Genomic DNA, 22,120 nt, shown 5'->3' with positions numbered 1-22,120 from the left:
GTAGCCCAGCCTGGCCTTGAACTCACAGTGATCCTGTCTCCTGGGTGCTGGTGTTACAGGAGTGCGCCGTCACACCCAGTTTGGTATCCATTCTTGAAGGATTCCTACCAGATATGGAGTCCTGAGCTGACAATTCTTTTAGCACTTTAAAACTGTTTTACACTCTTCTGACTTTTGTGTTTTCTATTAAGATATCTGCATTCAGATAATAATTCTTTGAGTGGAATAATTTACAAGAATGCGTCATTTTTTTTCTAGCAGCTTTCAGGATTTTTTAATCTTTGGTTTGTGCCAGTTTGGTTATACGTGGCTGTGTAATTTCATTGATTTATATGGGATTCACACAGCTTCCTGACTTCCTGAATCTGTAAATTTATGTCTTTCACCAAATTTGGGATGTTAATGGCCGTGATTTCTTCAAATATGTTGTATGCATCAGTCTTTCTTCTCCCTTCTCTTAGAGTTCAGTGATGCGAATCTTGAATCCTATTGTATTGCTCCATATGTCCCCAAGGCTCTGGTTTGTTCAAGGTTTTTATTTGTTTGTTTCCATCTTTTTGCTTCCATTTTTCAGAGACAATGATTTATTTTTGTTTCTTTTTTGTTTTTATTTTTTGTTTGTTTTTTTGAGGCAGAGTCTCACTTTGTAACCCTGGCTGGCCTCAACATCACAGCCATCCTGCTGCCTCTGCCCTGAGTGCTGGGATTACAGACGTGTTCCACTATGCCTGACTAGAGACAGCAATTTCTATTGGTCCACAAATTTACTGACTCTTCTCTGGGATTTCCATTCTACTATAAACTCATGCAGGAAAGATTTTAAGTGTTATTTTTTAGTTCTAAAATTTCTATTTGGTTTTCTTTATGGTTTCTATATCTGTGCTGTGAACCACTATCTTTCCACCTATTTCAAATTCTAATAGGCACTTCAAAGTCTTTTATAATAATCCCACCATCTAAGTCACCTTAGTGTTGGTATCTGGTGATTGTATTTTCCCTTGGGAACTGGTCCCACTTTTTTCTGACTCTGTTTGTTGAATAATTTCAGGTTGTGTTCTGGACATTGTGACTATTGTATTGTGTAGATTCTGGGTACTGTTACAATTTTGTACAGAATGTTGACTTTGTTTTTATTGTGGTCTCAAAGGTAATCAGCCGAAGTAAATTCATAGCTTAAGATCTATCTTATCTTCTGTGGGTTGTGGTCCTAATCTCAGTGCAATGCCACAAGAGAAAAGATAAGAAAAATTTACTACATGCAGATTATTTCTCTAAGTTTTGACTCTCTTATTCCATCTTCTAGTTTTGTTTGACTTTCAGAGTCATTATGTAACTGTATTTCATAATTTTCCTCAGAGTTTTTAGGTATACAAAGTGGGAGTGTTATGGACTTACTACTCCTTAGCCAAAATTCAAACTTCTTCACTTTCTTTTGATCATCTGGAGTTTTAAAAAGCCAAGCAAAGATGGGCATGATGGCACATGCCTGTAATGCTCTGGGAGGCTGAGGCAGAAGGACTACATGTTCAAGCCCAGGCAATTTAGTGACTTTTCAAGATCCTGCCTCAAAAAGTAAAAAGGTCTAAAGCTATAGTTTAATGTGATGGTCTTGAATTCAATCACCAGTACCAAAAAAAAAAAAAAAAAAAAAAACCAGCAAAACAAAGGGGTGTGGGTGTAGGTGTCAGAGCACTTGCTTAGTATGAATAAGTTAGCTGGTTCTATCCCCAGTACCACCAAAAAAAAAAAAAAGAACAGCTAGCAAAATGAAACTCCAAACAATTACAAATAAAGTTACAATGTAGAAAGGCTAAAAGACAAGTGACAAATGTCTCTCCTGTGCTTGGAATTCTCTTAAAATGTCAGAGCCCTCCTGATTTGTGTTTTAGATGAGACTAAGGAAGACTGGTCATTTGCTTATTTGGTTTCAGGTCTGATCCCTCCTCTCGTTCTGTATCTCCAGACACTGACCGCTCCAAACTACATTCCCCCAAATTCCTTTCAAATAAGCTTATAATCAGATTCTGTTAATAAAAGCCACTAGCATGAAATTAGAGGGTAGGAATTAAAGGTAAGCCAAGTATTTCTCCTTCTCCTTCTCTGTCTCTGTCTCTCTGTCTCCGTCTTTCTCTCTCCCTCCCCTCTCTCTCTCCCTCTCTTTCTGGTTTGGGCAGCATCCCCAGCGATAGCTATGGATGGGTGGGTCTGTTGTTTAGTTGGTTATTCTGTCTTCCTCAGACGCTGTCTGCTTCAGTGTCCCTGCTGAGCTGTCCTGGTTCCATGGCGAGGGTGATTCCACCCCTCTCCTTGTTCCTCTATCCTAGAAATGGTAAAAGCTTCCTGGTGATCTTTGAGTTGCCATATTTCATTTGCTTTTTCATCTAACATTTAACTAATCAATTTCCTCAATTAAACTCCTGCCACAGAGGTGTAGCTTAGTGGTAGAGCACTTGCTTAGCATGCATGGGGCTGTGGGTTGATCCCCAGAGGTCTAAAAAAACAAACGAAAGACTCTTGGCATTGACTCCGTTGATCTGGATCGGGTTGAATTGGATCCATGGGGCTGGGGTCAGTAGAAGAGAAGCTCTGGCACAGGTCTCCTCGCCTGAGTGTGTCTTCCCACTGTCCTGCTCTGGCTGGAAGGGAAAAGGCAGCTCTCCTCCTACCAGGAAGGCACAGCTTAGATCTAGCTGCTCACTATTTTATAGGAATATAAACACATTTTATTACATAATTACTTTTCTAGGAAAGTGATTTTATATTCTGAGGTCTCTTTCTTCTCTTTATGTCAAAACAGTACATTATCTGGCAGGATGTTGACTCTTCCTCACCCAGTTCCCTGCCCCTCCCTCCCATGGATTCTCAGCCCAGGTATCAGGGGAGGCTTAGAGAGCAAAAGCGAGCTCGGGGCGTGGACACAGCAGAGCAGCGGATAGGAACAGAAGCCCCACTTACACATGGGAAACTGAGGTCAGTGGTATCCCCAGAGAGCAAGAGAACGAGAGGTCACCATCCAGAGTTGGGGGGGTCAGCTGAGGAATTCCAGCTGAGGCTGCACTGGTACAAAAATAAAGACGAGGGGCTTTCCCCAGGACCAGCTGAGGAATCACAGAACCCAGTAAGCTCTGAGAGAGATCGGAGGCTTGGCAGCTTTCCCATGCCTCCAATAGCTGGATAGTAGCAGGCAGAGACAGAAAAAGAGGTCTTGGAACTCTCCAGAAGTGAGTACAGGGACACAGTTAGAGCTGGGGCCACAGACAAGGGAAGAAAACATGGAACCCAGTCCAGCGCAGCAGGGCAGCCCCTCTGGACTGTGTCCTGCCAGGAATTTGTAAGACAAAAATAAAAGCACAGCCAGCATCTTCTGTCATAAAAGACCTTTAATGGCCTCCTATTTATGGTTCTTTTGTCCTGTTGGAGTGGAATAAACTATAATAACTTATCTGACAGTAAAAGGAATGCCACAGACACAACATATTACCCCAGAGGTGACCCAGGACGGAGTGCCACAGAACAATCACTTCACAGAAGGACCACAGACTGAGCCTGCCCTGGCCACCCCTTCTGCCCAGGACACACACTGGCTGCCTCCCACTCAGCCCCAAAGCATCTGTAACCAGGCCTTGATATTGAGCACAGTTGCCTGGGAGGACCACTCTCTTCTCCCTTCCTGAGGGCCAATGGACTGTCATAGCCTTGCCAGAGTTTATGAGGCACCCACCTCTCATATGCTGCCATCGCATAGGACCACCTACCCCATGGCCCTTGCAATAGTCCCAAAGAGATATGCAGACCCTGCAACCACCCCACTTACACATGGAAAACTGAGGTCAGTGGCATCCTGAGGGGCATCCTCATCTAAACACGAGATGCCAGTTGGCATGCTTTCTGCCATGCCATGTGACTTGCAGTGCCCTGAGTTTCACATCCTCATCTCGACTTCCCTGGGAGGTGGGCCCAAGCAGATTTTGTGCCAAGGGCTGGTTCAAGTTTCACCAAAATGCCCCCATGGTAGGGAGCCCTGGTGAGGCACCTGGGCAGACACCCAGAGAAGTTGGGAGACTGCAGGTGCCTCTCTTTGGGCACGAGAGCCCGTTGTAGTTCACAATCTTGATTGCTCACAAATGTGGGTGCAGAAGCCTACCAGAACTACAACTTGCTGCTTAAAAGGTCTCAGGGGGAGCCCTGTCTCAGGGTAAGTGTTCTGTGAACCCAGACTTCCAGCCACCTGGCTGTGGACAGAGGGCAACCCGGCTCTAGCTTCTTCATTTCCCCTCACGCTGGTCCCCCTGTGGTCCCATGCTGGTTCAGAGTGGGGTGTCATATGGGTGTAGATAAGAGCCCTGGGTGGGGACTGGTCCTGTTTCCTTGCTCCATGGTCCCCTGTGCTGCAAAACCAGTATCAAGGGGGAACACCCATCCTCACTGAGCACCAGGCCCTGCCCACATCAAACCCAGGCCAGAGCTACAGAGATTGGCTAGAAAACCATCAAATGTGTACATGTATGTGTTATGAGAGAGAGAGAGAGAGAGAACACTAGGTCTGAGTGTGTGACCCAAGTTCAATGCAAAGACACTTTGTACTGAAATGCTGAAGCTGCTCCAACATGAAAAGCAAGAATAGAACCTGTACTTGCTGGTCTAAGATCAAACCTCAGAATGGTGGTTTGAATTTTTCTTCAAAACAAAGTCTGAAAGTGAAACCTCAGTAGGCAAGAGATAAAAGCAGAGCTGTTCTGGTGGGAGGCAGGAAGGAGGAAGGGCTGCAGACTCAGCCTCTGCTTGCCTCCACTCCATCTCTCCCACAGAGCATCCCCTGACAAAGCTCTGCGGCATACTGAGGGTCCTACAGAACATGCCAGGGGTCCACAGTGCTTGGAAAACCGCTGTGACAGAGTATCTGTGGGTCATGGGTCCCAGGGACCTGTGCTTTGACTTTTCATTTGGGATGACAAGTTGGGACGATTGGGGGAAGGTGCTTCCCTCTCCCTCAGGCATCCCTTTGAAGCTGCTGTGTGGGGACCCTACAGGCCAAGACAGAGGTGGGAATCTGCCCCATGGATCAGTTGCTTCCAGTTGGCCAGGAGGAAAAGAAAAAGTGGAGTGGTGCCAGGGCCCAGGTGGTGGCAAAATGCAGATCCCAGGCTGAGTGAGGATCAGAGGTCTCTTTTGGTCCCTACTGAGTTTAAAAAGAAAAAATATCACAACAGGCACAGGCCTGTCCATGAGACCTTATAAGTTCAAGATGGCAGCCATCCACTTCCTCCTGGATGGTGGAGAGTGTCTAGGCCCCAGTCACTGGCAGAAGAGCAGCTGCCTCTCTTGAGTTGCTGAAATCACTGGGATGGAACAACCAGCGTTCAGCTCTTGGGGGCGAGAGACCTGGACATTTTGGGCCTGAGGTCCTCCTAAGTGTCACCAAGAAGCTGCTGTTGCCCTGGTTAATCCTGGATGAGTCCTTAGAATCTGAAGAGAAGGAGCAGGTATTTTCTATTTCCCTTCACCCTTGGATTTCTTTGACAGAGAAATGGTGTGGTCAGTTCCCTGACTCGGGGTCATGGCCAAGGCTTCTTGACCTCTGTGAGATGAGAGGTGGGAAATGTGGATGGCCTAGGCCTGAGAGGGCCTAAAATGGCCCTGTCCTCACAGTTGTCAGTCACTGACACCCATGTCTTCTCTCTGACCTGGATCCTAATCCCCTGCCCTTGGTCTTATAAGTCCTGAGTGGTGTCCACATTTCCTTCTCAGCTGGGTCACCAAGGCCAAACTTCCTGAATCTCATTCTGGTTCACATCTACCAAAGTGAGAAGCAAGACAAGAGAGGAAGACTGGTGGGAAGACGGCTCAGCCTGCAGCAAAATTCCTGTGTGACCTTAGGCCATGCCCTTGTACTTGCAGGGCCACGATTGGGCTACTTAAAAGACAACTGGCAACTGATTTCCACCTTCTCTGGGCCTCACAACAATGCATGAGTCAGGCAGGAAAAGGATTATTGTTCCATTTTAGTTAGGAAAACCGATCCATTAATTTGAGTCACTTGCTCAAGGCCACCCTTGTTGATGACAACCAGGACTGACAGGTGGCACTGGGGACTTCCAAAGAAACATTCTTGTCACTGCACCATGTGGGAACCAGCTGTTGGTTGCTTTCCAGGCAAATCAAAACCAAGATGAGCCCACTCTTGCTTGTCTGGGCTGTAAGGCTGAAGAGGCCAGGGGGCCCTGCTAAATACCGAGTTCTTATCTTTCCAGGAAAGGAACTCTTCTGTTGGTTGGAGTGCTGAGCAAGTCCAGCCAGCCCTCAGCCTGGTGATTTCACCCAAAGAAAGTTCTTCATTCCTGCCAGACTGGTATCAATGTGCCACCCACATGATCCCTGGAAAATAACAGTATGGGGCTGCTGGTTTGGCACAGGCAACAAAGAGTCAAAAACTGTGACTTTGGGGCCTAGTGAGGCTCTCACACCCCTAATGAAATTGGATGTCATCTGCGAGGTTGATTCTAGAATGTAGAAGCCCTACAGAGAACCCTAAGTCATGACAGGGGAGTGAGGGGGTCTAGAAAAATGATCGGGATCCTCCTCTCTAAGAAGATACCAAGGAAACACTTTGGCCTGTGTCCCACAGGACTATAGCACAGCTTCACAGCAAGACACCAAGGGACAAGTGGCACAAAAATCCAACCCATGCACCGCCCATGAGGCTGACATTCTATTGTCCAAATCCCCCTGGAGGTGGGTACCAGGTTCTAATTCACATCAAGGTTCAGCATGGACCAGGAGCAGCCACAGAGCCTTAAATGCAATGGCTCTCTTCTCACTTTACCTTGTAACACCATTTTGGCTACGAGCTTCCTAAGGACAGCCCATCTCTGTGTCTCCAGAGCTAGTAGAGACGCCATCAGCAAAGGATGTTTAGGCTGAATTCAGTTAATTTAACCACTGCCGTGTGCAGTCCTGGTTCAAGGAGCAAAAAGACAGACGGGGCACTGCTGATTCCCCATAACTGGGAAAACTGCAGTTAACACTGGGATAAACCCCAAAGGTGTGATGTTGAGGTGGAAGAAGCTCAAGAAACTAGCCTGGCAGATCTTCTGTGTGCACATTAGGGATGGAGAAAGAGGCAGGCAGGGGATTGGCAACCCCAATCACATGAGGGTCACACAAGGGTCTCCTTTCAGCTTCCAGAGGGAGACAGTGGAAGACGCATGCTTACTACCTGCTGTTCCAGCCTCTATAGCTGTCTAGAGGGGCACTAACTGCCCAGCCAGCTCTAGCAAGAGCTGGATACCTGGAGTACTTGCAGGTGGAACCCCAGACTGGCCAAAGGAGTATAACTGCCCTGCACTCACTTCTGACCTGGGAAGGGGGTCCCTTGGATTGGGGGTTCATGAGATTACCTGGCAGGGCCAGGTGACTGGGTCACTTCACCATGGGAGATGGTTGCACAGCCCATTGCCAGATGTGCTAGGCTAAAAAAAGTTCAGCTCCAACTTGTATAATAAAATTGTGCTGCCTCCTTTTCCAAGAAAGTGTGGAACTGAAATAAAAGGGAGCAGAAATTGAGAAGAGATTGCCTTGCTTTGCTAATTGATGTATCTGCCTGGGTAAACTTCAGGGTGTCCGAATCCTTGAGGAGAGGTGGGCTGGTCTCCACCCAAGCCTCAGCAAACAGGGCTCTGTCCATCTTGTTATATCAAGCCACAGCTTCACACTGGGCAACTTCCTGGAACCCAAAAAGGGTGCTTCCTAGGCCTGGAGGAGGAGCTAGGTGCTGGGCTGGGCCCGGCCCTCTGAGGTCTGGAGGCTAGAGCAGTCTGCAGCTGGGCTCCACCCAGCACACTAGAAGCTCTAATGCTCAATCTCAGAAGCCAGAGCTGGTAGGCCTTCTGAGATCGTCTCATCAAACGCCTTGGTTTTCCAATGAGGAACTGAGGCCCAAAGAGGGGAAGAAACTTGCCCAAGGTCGAATAGCAAGTTAGCATCAAAGACCAGACAAAAAGGATGGTACCTTTTAACACTTTCTACTTTATCAGCTGTCTGCCCTGTTTTCCTGAGAAATGTCCCAGGTCTCAATCATACCAACATCAGCTGATGGGTACAGGGTACCCACAACACAGAGAACTGGAGTCATCAACTCCCAAGGGAAATAGAGCAGCCTCCTTCCCTTTGGAGGACAGCATCCTGAAGGAGCCAGCCACTTGCTGCAGAAGGATCCAGAGGATATGGTGGCCTTGGGCTCTCTTTCTCAACCTGCAAGGCTGGCCCAGTCTGACAGCCCTGCAGGACTACAGAGAAAAACAGGGATAATGGTGGCCCAACTGCCTCTGGTCCTCCAGCCCTATTCCTGGTGATCACCTTAAATCCACAAAGGAAGGGAAGGTGGACTCATCTTCCCAGCCCTGCCCTGCCTCTGACAGCACACTGCAAAGCTGCTGGGGCTGGCAGCTGCTGAAGACCTTTCTTCCTCCCATCTCTGTGCACACGGAAGCTAAGCTGCCACGTGCTGACCACACTGAAATGTGCTTGGCCTCAGCTCCGATATCTGCTGGTATGAAAGTCAGCCCACTGTTTTCCCCGCTCTGGCATCTAAGGGTCTTCACCAATGCCACCACAACCTAAAGGGACCTAGGCAGAGATGAAGGTGAAGGAGGAGCGGTCTTTGGTGGGTCCAAACTGCAAAAAGGCATTGAGAATCCATCCACAGCTCTGCCCCTCCAGCCAGAAGGGGGAACCCTCCACATGGTCATCCTTCCTGCCTGCCTCTGAGTCCTCATGCCCACCATTGCCACAACTGTCCTGCACACCCTCCCCTTTTTACTCCCCATTTCAAGCCAAATCCAAGACTGGTGTCCTGGTGGCCTTTCTGGGAGTGAGCAGGAAAGGGGGGAAGGGAGTGGTGACTTCGGAGAGGGTTGAATTCAGTGCACTGCGGTCCTGTTGGCATGGTGATGTGGGGCCAGTTCCAAGGCCAAAGGTCCATCACCAAGACCTGGAGACCACTAGGCCTCCTGGTAGAAACTGGAAGAACAAAGGGGAAGAAAACCAGAACGAGAAGAAGACGAGTGAGCATCCTAGTGTGGGACAGTGGACCAGAGCTGCCCAGAGGGAGACTGGCCCCAGTCTATCTGTCGTTGAGGTGTGGGGAGCCGGTAACATCCTCCTCTTCCTCCTTGTCGTCCTTTATGCCTTTCAGTCTCTGGCGAGCAAAGTCCTCAAATACAATGTCGTCATCACTGGTAGGAGAGACAAGGAAAATGTGGTATGTTTGCAGGGGCAGGGAGAGGAGGCGGATGCAGAAGACTGGCCCAATGCAATACCCAGGGGCCAAGGAGAGAACCACATTCTGAGGTCTCTGGCCTCTGGGGCTGACCTTGAGCAGAAGGCCTGCCAGGCTGGCACATCTGCATGTCTGTCTCTGGCTGTTCGGACAGCCATATCTGGACCTGGGGAAGTGGCAAAATGCCAGAAGGGTGAGCTTGACTTTCATGCCTAGGAGCTAGAAAAGTAACCCAGTTTTGAGGAGGTGAGTAAGACATGTCGAATGGGGGAGCAGAGTGGCTCTGTGGCCAGAGGAAAGAACTATTCTCCCCAGGAGAGGCCAGGCCACCAAAGGTTTTACAGCATATGTCAACCCCCCAGGAAAATCACCCACTCAACAAGCTACCCTTAGGAAGCATTCCTGATCTGAACAGGAGTGGGGTGGATTTCATGAAAGAGAAAGCCATAAAGCCCTTTCTCTCAGGAAGTGTCAGTTCACATGCATTCAAGGTAGGGGAGGGGATGACAGAGGGGCACAGGACATGGTGGGCTTAGGGTACTTGAGTGGGGTTGCACTACTAACGATGCTTCCCTTCTATCATAAAGCACGTACACTTAGGACCAAGCAAGGTTCCATCCAAGCCCCTGCCCCATGGAGTTCAGACAGCAGCATGGAGCATCATTATGGAGTGACTTGAGACCCCCATCTCCCAGATTTCTCCCTGGGCACAAAGCAAGGGTGGCTTTTGGAGCTGGAGCAAGAAAACCACTTGGCCCTGGAGGTGATCCGTGCTGTTGGCCCAGGTCCTCCTCCTCTGGCCACTGTCCAGTGCTGCGCTGTCCACTGTCCTTCCACCGCAGAGACATCCACATCAAGTAGTCCACAGAAATCAGAAGCAGCAGGACCCTAGACCCTTCCCCACCCACTGCCTGCCTCAGCCCATAGGCGTGGCAGGACAGGACAGCAGATCCCAGGGCTCGAACCAGCCCTGTGTGAACCGAGCAGGTGCTGTGGATGGATGGACGGACGGACGGACGGACTGACGGATGTGCAAGAACGAGGGAGGAAGACAGACCCCACCAAGGCAGGAGGAAGAGGAACAGGCACGGAGGGTCCTTCAAATCACATGCAGGCAAGCGGTTTGCTGAAGAGGCGAGCAGAGGTGACTCTCAGCAGACGGTTAGACCAGCTGCTCTTCAGGGGTTAATAAGCATATATGCAAATGACCCCTCCATGGCACCCTCCCCAGACCCACCCCCAGACAGCCGCAGGCAGGGTTTGGCTTACTTTGTGTCAAGTTCTATGAGATTGGTGTCAACAGGCGCCTCGTTCTCTGGAACTGAACACAGGGCGGCAGGGCACCCAGGAGTTAGGGATCGGGATGGGTAGGCACAGGCCCCATCTCCAAACAAGCAGGCTAATACAGGGAGGGCAAAGGACAAAGGGGAAAGGAACTGGGGGACTCATCTAGGCCTTGGAACACCCCAAATCATCTTCAAAGCAGGGGGTTGTAAGGAGGGCCCCAAATGCCCACTGCAGCCCCAAAACATGGACAAGTTTCCAACATGACTTACATTTGTCACTTATCACGTGACTTTCACTAACTCCAAGACAACTTTTTCTTTCTAACATTTTAACCTCTCTTGAGCTTGGAGTGTGTTTTATAATCAGTGACATTTTGCAGTTTAATCATAGAAATGCTGTCTCTCTTACATTCAATGAAATATAACTAATTATCCCTTGAACAACTATGGAAATAGTGTGTCCAGAGGCGATCTTATCCATGCAGCTCCTCTGGAAGAGGACAGTCTGTGTCTGCATGTGTGTCCAGCAGGCCCTTCCTCTTCTCCCAGCTCCCCTCTCGCATGGAGAACAGAGGACAGGGGTCCCTGTCTCACAGCAGGGTCACAGGTAGGAATTGTGGGCTCCACAATTCCTCGGTTGCTGGGGGAAGGGTGACACTAGGCTGCAGGCTAGTCTGAGGGAGATGGGGTGACAGAGTAACGTGGCAGCTGGTGAAGAAAGGAAACCCCCATACCAGGGCCCCACAGATCCTGCTCACCTTCCCGATGTGGAGGTTCTTCTTTGGGTTTGGGGTGCATTAAGGTGAAGGGCAGTTCCACAGCCACATCGCTGAAACACAGACCCAAACCCTGTGAGCCCCAAGTGGTCTCAGTCTGTGAGCTCTGACGCCCTGTCAGTCTGAGGACTGGAGAGGGTTTGTGGTCAGGGAGGCAGGTCCACCCTGACCTCCCACTCTGTAAGCCTCAGTCCCTCTAGGGATTAAACTAGGAGACCTCTTCTGCTTTCAAAAAGAAATGGAAGGGGATTTTATGGAGAAATGGGATGGAGAAAATGTGGGACCTAACCCTGAGTCTTCGATCTGCAAAGACCTCCAGATTCTTCCCAACCCATTGTCCCCTGATTCTGGTCAGTCAGGCCAGTGGTCTTTGGGCCTTCTGGGAAGGTGGCTCAAGCAGGAAAAAGGAAGGACTTTACCTGGATGCAAGATCTCCCAACAGGCTGGGTGGGTCAGAGGAGGCGGGAGGAGTGGTCAGGAGAGTGCAGAGAGAAAAGAGAAAGCACATTCATTCACCACCTCTGCTGCCCTCCAGAGCAGACCCAGGGGACACCCCACCCCTGCATGGAATGCTCATCCAGGGCCCTGAGAGTCTCAAGCTGCCCTTGGAGCAGAGTACAAGCCCAGCTCAGCAAACTTCCTGGCGCCCAGGATCCACAGCTACAGAAAGAGGCTGTCCCTGCCCCAGGACTATCTGATGGCACAAAGAATCATGTTGGCATCACCAGGAGCATACAGAAGACAATGGGTCCTGCAAGGCCACAGAACACAGGATTTGGGGTTTAGATGTCTTATAATTTGTGACCAGTGTTATTCTAATAATTAAGGGGACTCAATGTCAAACATTATTTAATGTTTAGATCTGTCTCTAGAAATTTATGGACCAAATTTGAAAAAAACATTCAACAAATCAGAAACCTTAAATCCTAGGTTTACAACATAAAGGCCCAATTTACAAAGCAGTAGAATTTTTTTCTGAGCCTCTACCAAACTGTGGTGCAGTCTGCCCTGTGCTTCAGGGCAAGAAGTATGTCTGGCCCACTGCTGGGACTCCAGATCCAGCCTATGATAGCAGGGTAGAGGAGACTTCAGGAAGTAACTGGGAAAGTGTTAGGGCCTTGGCTTCCCTGTGTGTAAAATGGGAAAGTCAGCCAAAGTAGCAAACCCAGAATCTATCTCTGGCAATGTGACCCCCAAGCAGGTCAGTATAGGCAAGAGTGAGGGTGCACGTTGTGCTCCGAGGTGATATGAGAGACAGCGGCCTTGGACATCCACAGGGCAGGCTCTGAGGACACCCTCCAGCTTCAAGCCCACTCCATGCAAGACCCAGCTGGGATAAGGATGAGGTGGAGAGAGGGAGGGAAATGGGAGGGGGAGGGACAGCACTGGAGGAGAGGGAACAGGGCCTGTGGAGGAGGGAGAGAGGAACAGAAAGTCCTCCGACCCCATTCCTCCTCCACAGGAGGATGCAGTTAAAAGTTCTGACAAACAGGAAGAATGGAGCAGGGGGCTTGGGCACCTCTTTACTTGGGGACCTTGGGCTGGGCTGCAGCACTCACCCGCCCCGAGACACCACCAGCTTCACTTTTACTTTGTAGGAAACAATGATGCCCAGGATCTCACGGTTGGCACCTTCCCTCAACCTGCAAGACAACATGGGTTAGCCTGTCCTCGGCCCTCAGTGGGAAGTGAGACACAGCAGGCAATGGGGCTCAGTAGGGGGCACTGCTATCCATTCTTCTCCTGGGGTACCCAGCCACAATGTCCCACACAGCCTAGTGGTTCAGAGCCCTGGTTCCCAGCGGTGGCTGTAAGACCCATTATTGGGTGACCCTGGTCAGCTCCTCCTGGCCCTGTCCCAACAGCACAGTGAGGAATGGGTGATAAGTGCCCTTTCTGGAATTTGCTTCTCTCCCCATGTTTGTGCCCGACAACCCGCTGTCACACAGGGCCAGCTGGGAGTTCAGAGGGTGAGGGCAGTAGGAGCCGAAAGTGTCAGAAAAGCCGTGTCCAAGGAGGCTGTGCCTGACCAGGTCATACAGACAGGGAGGATTTAAGCTAGGGTAGAGAAGGAGACAAAAAGCTTGAGTGATGGGGGCTGCCTACACTGGGATGATGGTCAGATGGGCATAGGCATAGAGTCTGGGCTGGAAGGGGGCAGCGTGTTGCCGAGGTGGCCACTGGAAGGCCAGAGCTCAGAAGGGAGGGTGAAGAAGGGATCTCACACCCTTGGCTTAATGACTCCCATAAGTTAGGAGTAACCAGATAGCCTTGGGATTGCTGACATGGAGGGTACCCCACACCTGGACCATCCAGCTCAAAGGCTGGTCTTGGGCTGGGGATTTAGCTCAATGGTATAAGCACCTGCCTGACAAGCTCGAGATCCTGAGTTCTATCCCCAGTACAAAAAAAAAAAAAAAAAAGGCCTGGTCTCTCCAGATCCCCCAAGCCCTCCCATTTGCCCATCACGCCATCACCTCTCCAGGAGCCACTCCCTTCCTTCCAGCCTCAGGAGCACTGCCTCTGACTGAGGACACTAAGGGAGCCAGGTGCAGGGTCCCCATTGTTCTCTGAGTCCTCTTAGGTGGGTGCGAGTAGGGGAACAACCTTCCCGATTGGTCAGGCTCCTGCAGACAGCCCTGGGAGAGGCAAACCTGACCCTGCACAAACGGGATCAGGAAGGGCGGGGACTCATGTCCAGGAGCTGGGACTAGGAGGGCAGGTTCTCACAGGGTGCTGGAGGCCAGGTTGGTGTCCTCATGCTTCAGCTTCCCGTCCAGGGCCAGGCCCCGCTTCTCCCGGTTGTTGGCCAGGAAGGGGGTCAGCGTGTACACCTTGCAGAAAGTAGAGCTTGGTGCCACTGTGTCACTGTGAAGAAGGGAGGCAGGCATGTAGATGGCCCTCCCCACACCAATTCCAGCCTCAGTCGCAACCCAGCCAGGACACCCCACCTGGCCCTGCCCAAACCTCCCTCTACCAACCTGTTCCCCTCTCCCCCAATGTAGGGACTGTGTGTACCAGGCCCAGCTCTGATGCAGAGACCACTGCCACCCAAAAGAGGCACATCTACCTCATGCACAAACAGGACTGATCGTGGGCTTGGAAACAGCATAGTGCTAAGCGTACACTTATTTAAAAATCACAGCTATACAGAAGCCACGAGAGAAGCCATCAGAGACCCAGAACCCACTCCCTATGTCCTACAATCAAAACTTCACTGCTTTATGGCAACTGCTACCTCCTCATGCAGGCACATCTATCCATCATGGACAGGGCATTTTAATCGTTTGAGTTTTAAAATTTGTTTTGATGGTCCAATTTGTCCTTGTTTTTGCACTTTGCTAATTTTCTCCCTTTTCACCAAGACAACTGCAGTGCAGCAACCAGTAGGCTGGCCCTGAAACCACCGTGCTTTGCCCCTTGCCAGCTCTGTGAGCACAGTTATGTCCCGTCCTCTGACTCTATTCAGCCCCACAAGCCTCTGTGAGAAGCAGCCTATGCACACTCTGAGTGTGAGCAGCTCCCCGCCCTCACCCCCCGCCCTCCGCCCCGGGCTGCAGGGTCCCTTGGAGAGCCCACAAGCTGCCCTGACTCTGGCTCGCTTCACTGTATCCCTCAGCAAGAATCTACACCTCAGCTGGGAGGGATTCTTCTTAATCAACAGCAGATATAAGAAACATCTAATAGTAGGGGAACATCTGACCTAATTACAATGCATTATCTATAGGAAATTGAAAACTATCTCAAAGACACTTTAAAATGTTTTCACGTGGCAAAAAATACGAAGTGCAATTATATATACACATATTCAAGTAACATTACATAAAGGGCAACTGCCCCCAAAAAAGTTTTTAAGGCCAGGTTAAAAAGTGTGGGTCTCCTAATGAACGCGTGTACTTCCTTCAGGTAGTAAAGACCTTTTACTTGAGATGCAGCCTCTTAGCACCCACTGTGCTCAGGACAAGTCTGCCTACGCTCAACCACAGTGGCTCTCCTTAAATGTGGATAGTTTTTGAAAAATTATTCTTTGCCATCCTACACACAACCCTTCTACCCAGGGAGCTGGATGGCTTCTCTACCAGACAAGAAAAGCTGTGTACCTGGAGCCTCCCAGGAAGCTCAGACCCAAGTTTTCCCTTTCACCTTAGTTTCTGGTACAGTCTGGTGATTCTCTCTGAAAACCCAATTCCCTCTCATGCATTAGCTCTTGTCAAATCTTGCTGGGTTTCTTTGACTGTAGTGTGCACTATGTTGCAGCTAAATCAGGTGGATGGTTTCTGGAAGGTTCTTCAAGAACATCTACTGCAAGTGGCAAGGAAGCCTGAGGCCCGGCCTTCTGCAAGTGAGCAGGGCCACCGGAGCTGGGGCTGGACCCAGAGCTGCTTTTTCCCACCCAGCCCCAGGCCCAGCCTCTATCACTCACTCAGCCTCTTCCATGGCCACAGGACACTTGTACTGCGCGGTGTTGAAGAGGCAGATGTCCGCGTACTGGCGCACTGGCAGGGGGCAGGGGACGGGCACAAAGGGAGGAAGTACGTGAGCAAGCGGCAACCCCAGGGGGCACTTCCGGCCTCCCCAGGCGGCAGTGCTCAGCCTGGGCAATGGCCAGAGCTACTTTCCACCTGAAGGGGAGCCCCCAAAACATCCATTCCTTCCCCTAACCTAAAGTTTTCCCTTCAAGGACGGCATTTTCCAGAGTCCAGGGAACCCAGAAGAAGTGACGTGATCAGAAGGCCATGAGGAGCCTGGGGCACAAGCTACAAAGTCCCTACTTAACCCAGAGCTGGGCCGGGTTCAGGAGTTATTATTGGCAGGTATTGCAAGGCTCTTAGCAAGAGGCAAGCATTCAGCTACCTCAGCCCTTGGGAGGGCTCCCCATCCCAACCACCCCCAGAGCGGACTCTCTCCCCAGGGTACCCGAGATCTTGATCTTCTTCACAGTCTTGTTGGTGTTGTTGGTGACATGGACATTGACGCTGATGGGTTCTCCATGGTAATAGATCTGAGAGGCAGCAGAAAGGGGAGCGTTGGCTGGGAAGATACCAGACTTTAAGGTAAAGGGGAAGGGAAAAGGCCTTCCTGGGGTTCCCCAAACCTTAGTTATTCTAACTTTTGCCCCAAGCTCATTAGCCACTGGTATGAAGGGGGCACAGAAGCCACCAAGTATATCAGCCTTCCAATCCCTTGGGGGACTCTTGGAAGATATTTGAAGTAGGTGATATTCCTGCCTCCGCTCCTGATCTGGTCACCAATAGTGACAATAACAATAAAAGCAATAGTGATGACAATGGCTGTGTGATGTTGGACAAGTTATGTAAGCCTCAGTTTCTCCCATGGTACAATAGGACTTGGACCAAGTGATGTCTCAAGTCCCTGCCAAGTGGGTTGACACAAGAGGAAGTCAGGCAAAGGAAGGAAGGGCCAGCTGTGTGCACAGGGGATCCTTCTCACTGAAGGCCTTTAACTGCATTCACCCAGCATTTGCCCTCAGCTACCCCCAGGAGGGAGAGGGTACCCACACCCAGGAGGGGCCTGTCTGAGCTCACAGCAGGTCTCATTTGGCTATTTAGAGTTCCCCACATTCTGCAGGATTTGTGGTCTCATGGCTCAGGGTTAGGAAGGATTATTACAAGGAGTCCATGGGCCCACTCTCCCCTTCTCTGCCAGTCTGGCTGGTCTTTACCATTTAGGTTGAAGCTCAAAGTTGGTGGATATGAGAGGAGATGGGCAGAACCCTTCCAAAATCACACTGCTTCCTTCTGAAGTCAGCTGAACCCCCAGGCTCATGTCTACCTCTGTCATTCCTTTAGGCCCCAAGAGCCTTCCTCCAACCCTTAAGAGAGACCTCCGTTCCCCAAGCTGCATAGTCCCAAGGACTGGGGTGTGGGCTCGTGGTTGAGGAATCCTCAAGGCCAGGAGTAGGGGATCTGGGAGAGCAGCCCCACCCCTGCCAGGTCCCAGCTCCTACCTCCTTATCCAGGGAGGCCTCTAGGTGCAAGGGCTTGTCCGACATGAGGAACTGCCTGGTGGTCTCGGCTGTGGGCTGGGGGCCAGGCCTCTCTGGGGCATACTGAACCTTCCGGATGACCAGACGTACAGAATTTCTAATGGAGATGGACAGTGCGAAAGATGACCAGAGTCACCTACCTCCATTCCCTGTCTTTGCAGTTCCTACATTTCTACTCTGCTCAAGAGGCTGCCGGTGCTCCCCTTCACCTCAGAATCCAGCCAACTGCAAAGAATGGTCTTGGGGCCTTGGCACCCTCTGGCCCCAGCCCTTCGCTGCCCACTCTGTTCCCAACCACCCCATGGAAACACACCATCTGGGTCTGTGTCTAGGAACTCAGCAGGATGGTAAGGAAAGGACTGCTTTTACTTCCCACATCCCTGAGTCACCTAACAATAAAGTTCCTTTAGGACGTAGTGCTGTATCTTCAGCCCCTATGACAGTATCTGCCATGTAGTAAATATTAAGTGAAAATATGGGGCTGGGATTATAGCCAGTGTGAGGCCCTGGCTTCCATTTCTAGCACTGAAAAAATAAAAAGAAAAAAAAAACAGAAGGGACAGGGGTCCCATAAGAAATAGGTTTCTGGAAGGTGCTGGGCTCAGTGAGGGGGTGCAGGCCCAGCTAGGGAGTGTTAGCCGGGGAAGACACAGCTCAGTGAGGTAACAAAGGCTCCCAGATGGGAAGAACCCAGGAAGGGTGACAGGACTCAGGGAGAAGCAAGGACTTGGGGAGACAGGCAAGGACAGGGACTCAGCGAGACCATCTCGGTGGCACGCTGGGAGTGCTGGCATCCCCATCTCTCCAAGCTACCCCCACTCTCTGGAACTATATGACCTTGAGTATAGTCACTCCTCTGTGCCTCAGTTTCCTCATCTGTAAAACAGTGACATCAGCAGGACCTACGTCTTAGGACTGTCATGAGAATTAAATGAATCCATGTCTGTCCAGGACTTTGAGCATCTTTGGTACATGATGGGTCCTTGAGAAATGATAGGTACTACCAGTACGTCACCATTCCCAGGAAATCATTGGTGTGGTCTTTCTTAACTACCACTTTGGAGGTAGAGTGAGGATGGTGGCTCTCAGTGTTGCCTCTGCTCCTTCGCTCTGGTCAAGCTCCCTGAAGCAACCCACAGCACCCACCCTTCTCCTTGGTCTGAGGTCTTAGGAAGATAATGGGACACAGAATCAAAAGAGAGGAAGGTCTCATCTCCCCACACATCTCAGCCAGAGGCCCAGGCTGTGGATAGAAATGCCTGCGGTACCTCCAGTAGCCACAAGGTGGCAAACAACCCACTCCCTGAGACGCTGCTGTATCCTTTGCCGCAAGATGCAGGGGTATCCTTGGGCGGAGTCGCCAGCTGGCCAGGAGATGGCAGGGTCTAACCCAGGAAGGCAGCCAGGAGTAGGGGCCAGCTGTTTCTGGGCCACAGGAACGCCCCTTTTTCTGAGGCCTGGGCCCCCCAACTGTCCCGAGTGGTTCGTCTTCACTTCCATCCCTTGCTTAGGGGCTTCCTGGACACACAGGCCCCGCCTCCACCCATAGCCTCCCAGGAGGAAACCGGAAATGAGATGGCCTAAGGGCATCTAGCTCAACAGAGCACAACCTGAATTTAGGGATTTTTCCAAAAATATAAAGACTGCAGTCCAGAGGTGAGGAGCTAGAGGCTGGCGGATGAGGAGGAAGCTGCTGGTGTGCTATAAAGGAGACACTGAGGCACGGTGACTCAGCTCCTCCTCCGACTCGCCCCTCCTGGCTGTCCCCTCCCTCTCCACACCCGGTGCCTGCACACCTTTTGTGGATCTTCTCCTCCAGGTTCTCTGCACAGAAGGCTTTGACTTCGTAGTCCACGCCACAGGCCTGTGAAGAAGACAGCGCTGATCCCAGGGTCTTGGGGACACAAGGCCTCCAGCAGGTGACTGACCCAGCGTCCCATTATGCAAACCAGGCTTCTGGCTGGGGACAGGAGCTCCCGGGGCCCAACCCCTCCTGAGTGTGACTCCCAAATCCTTGGTCAGCACTGCCTCCCCACTGGCCTGCCAGCCCTGACTGCTACCCCAAGCCACCCTAGCTGGGTGCTACTCGCAGGGCTCTGTCCCCTATCCCAGTGGCTATCCTCATCCAAGCAGCACCCAGAAACAGCAATAGGCAGCATGGCTGGGGCTCCTAGAGGGCACATACCCTGCACTGGGGGGCTTTCTCCGCCTCCCCTAACAGCACAGGCAGAACATCTTGTTGTCTCTGCCTTTAAGATGAGGAAATGGGCCCTGAGGTCTGGAGCCTGGGCAGTGGTGGTACTACGTCTCTTAAGCCTCAGTTTTCCCTTCTATGACACAGCATGGAACTGTGTGAGCCCAAGTGAAGGTCCTTAGAGCATTTTGGTCCTGTTGCAGCCAACACTAGGGCAGGCAGCAGTGAGTCAGGAGAGCCTCTGACACATCGCTGAATGCGGGGGTGGAACCGAGCATGCACAGAGCCTTGTCTAAGAGACCAATTGTGCAAGAGAGTACCAGCAGGCCTAGACCCAAGGAAGCTTAACCGTGGGAGTGGGGGGCCTTGTGTGTCCAGCACTTCCTAGGGAAAAATCTAGGAACCTGGGGATGTAGGAGCCCTGGAGCCAGACAGGGCCCTCTTTGGAGCAACTTGCCTTCCCGGTGTCTTCAGGCCCTGGCTGCAACGTCACGGAGCATGGGAGGTTCGGAGGGATCTGTTCAGAAGACAGACAGAATCCGGCCCTGTCAGAGCCACCACTGCCTTGCCCTTGCCCCATCTCACACCCTGGCCTCCTCCACACACTTGTCACAGTAGGGTCTCTGAGGACAGGCTATGTCTCCCTGACCAGGCAAGCAGCCCCTAGAATAGGCCGTGTCTCCCCCATCAGAGACCCCTGCATCTGCTGTGATAGGCAGAATAATCGTCCCCCAAAGATGTCCATGTCCTAATCCCCCAAATTTGGGATTCTGATATCCTACTGAACAAAAGGAACTTGGCAGATGGAATATGTTAAGGACATTGAGGCAGGAAGTCATCTCCAGAGTCATCCAAGACCAAACAGGAAGCTGGCGAAGAGTCCGTGCCAGAGGGAAGGGATGTCAGAGCCACAATGCTCAGAGGAGGAGCCCACGCCACGAGGAGCAGAGGGACAAGGAGGCTACGAGCCATGGCAATTGAGGTGGAAAATACAAGGACACTGATTGTCCCCTGCAGCCCCCAGAAGGATCACACCTGGCAAGCCCTTGATTTTAGCCCATCAAACCCACTGTGAACATCTGACCTTCTGGACTTCAATATCATAAAGTCGTGCTGTCTTAACTCATGTGTTTAATTATCACCAAGTTGTGGTATTTGTGACAAAAGCCCTAGGAAGCTAATATAGCTACAAGATGACTGTATTTCCATTCCATGCTCAAATGCTCAGCGAAAGGGAGGGGACTGCACTGAACCATAGAATCATATAGTCTAAGAAACAAGAAATTTCAAAATTCAGAATTGTAAAGTCAACTAGATACAGTGGCACACACCTGTAATCCCAGCCCTCAGGAGGCTGAGACAGGAGGATCAAGGTCAGCCTGGGCTACATAGCAAGACCCTGTCTCAAAAACAAAACAAAACAACAAAAGACAGCAGGGCAGGAGGTTGAAGCTGGGCAAGTGGGCAGCTGGTCTGCAGGGAGACACCTTGTGGCAACCCAGAGAAGAAAGCCAGAAAGTTTGTTTCTTCTCTGCAGTTTCCCCTGGACCCCGTTTTCCCACCAGTAATGTGGGCTCAGTAGAGTCTGGGAAGTAACCACAGGTAAGGGTGACAGGCCCAGCAGTAGCTAGAGAAAAACACCTACCAGTGAGTGAGAAAAAGGGACAAGTGTCGGGGTGCACTCAGGTGCACACTGGTGAAGTGGTAACCAGCACGGCTGGCCCCGTAGCCCCCAAGTGCTTGCCCTGAGCAACCCCTGCCACTGGCACTTCTGAATGCAGGGGCAGGCAAGCAGTCCCTACCTCAAAGGTAAAGGGGTACGCATGCTCGCCCAGCTTCTTGATGAGACGCTCCTGCAGCCGTGTCAGGGGCTTCTTGTCCTCAGGGGCTGGCGGGAAGGACTGCACATTGGCCACAAACAGGTCTTTGCGAAAGGTCAGGCCCAGGACATCCAGGTCCTCCCGGCCATAGCGGAAGGCGCAGGTCAGTGTCACGTAGACTGTGGGGAGAAGGGGGCACTGATCAGGGGTCTGGGTGGGAGCACATAGGCTCCCCAGTGTACCAGCTGCCGTCCTGGGCATCAGCCCGCTGGAGGCCACAGGCCTGTCCCTAGGTCCTGTGGGGAGGGTATGCTGTGTCCCCTCAGCAGCTGGTACTGGGGACCTGTGGCCCCTGGAGAGCAGCCCATGGCACGGCTCCTGGGAGGAAGTGGGGGTGTCTGCTGGGCCATCTTCCCCCCACCCATCCCAGAAGCCCTGAGAATGGCTTGACAGTACAGAGAGGGCTGCAGTAAGCAGCAGGCATGGGCTGGGAGCAGAGGGGCAGCGGAGGACAGAGAACAAGTGTCCAGAGGCACAGGGTCCCGTCCCAGTCCTGCCCGCTGCTTCTGTCTCCCCAGTAACCTTGACAATCCCTCAACCTTTTTGTTCTCTGAGAGGGAACCCTGGGCCCTGAGCTGCTGGCACCAGCAGCCTTGCTATGGGCATGACAGAGGTGAAAAGCGTTTAGGCTTTGACCAGGTCTCCCGGGCTGGAGGAGGCCACTCCACCTTGCCGTGGTATTCACCGCGGTGGGTGGGGG

The 22,120-nt window shown here is 51.4% G+C and overlaps 1 protein-coding gene across 6 annotated transcripts in view; it reads right to left on the bottom strand.

Moving 5' to 3' along the window:
* Positions 1–3,362: 3,362 nt before the first annotated feature.
* Arrb1 (arrestin beta 1) overlaps positions 3,363–22,120 on the bottom strand; it is an 81,357-nt gene continuing 62,599 nt past the window's right edge. For 4 of the 6 annotated variants that reach the window (XM_013145285.3, XM_013145286.3, XM_063256489.1 and 1 more), the window contains exons 5-16: positions 21,343–21,539; positions 19,998–20,057; positions 19,143–19,210; positions 17,308–17,443; positions 16,257–16,341; positions 15,763–15,835; positions 14,070–14,207; positions 12,899–12,982; positions 11,759–11,782; positions 11,322–11,392; positions 10,547–10,598; positions 3,363–9,233 (exon numbers count right to left, since the gene is read on the bottom strand). In XM_013145285.3, the coding sequence (XP_013000739.1) occupies positions 9,122–9,233; positions 10,547–10,598; positions 11,322–11,392; positions 11,759–11,782; positions 12,899–12,982; positions 14,070–14,207; positions 15,763–15,835; positions 16,257–16,341; positions 17,308–17,443; positions 19,143–19,210; positions 19,998–20,057; positions 21,343–21,539 (1,100 nt within the window). In that variant the 3' untranslated portion in view covers positions 3,363–9,121. Of the gene's footprint in view, positions 10,404–10,546; positions 10,599–11,321; positions 11,393–11,758; positions 11,783–12,898; positions 12,983–14,069; positions 14,208–15,762; positions 15,836–16,256; positions 16,342–17,307; positions 17,444–19,142; positions 19,211–19,997; positions 20,058–21,342; positions 21,540–22,120 lie in introns of all 6 variants that reach the window. The other 2 variants (XM_023562211.2, XM_013145284.3) reach the window with 2 other exon arrangements.

This window comes from Cavia porcellus, unplaced genomic scaffold (genome assembly GCF_034190915.1).
Source record: "Cavia porcellus strain 051 isolate PalLab524CR breed Dunkin Hartley unplaced genomic scaffold, mCavPor4.1 scaffold_9, whole genome shotgun sequence".
Lineage (NCBI taxonomy): Eukaryota > Metazoa > Chordata > Mammalia > Rodentia > Caviidae > Cavia > Cavia porcellus.
The sequence above is the reverse complement of the archived record's forward strand: the minus strand, read 5'-3'. Positions and strand labels throughout refer to the sequence as shown.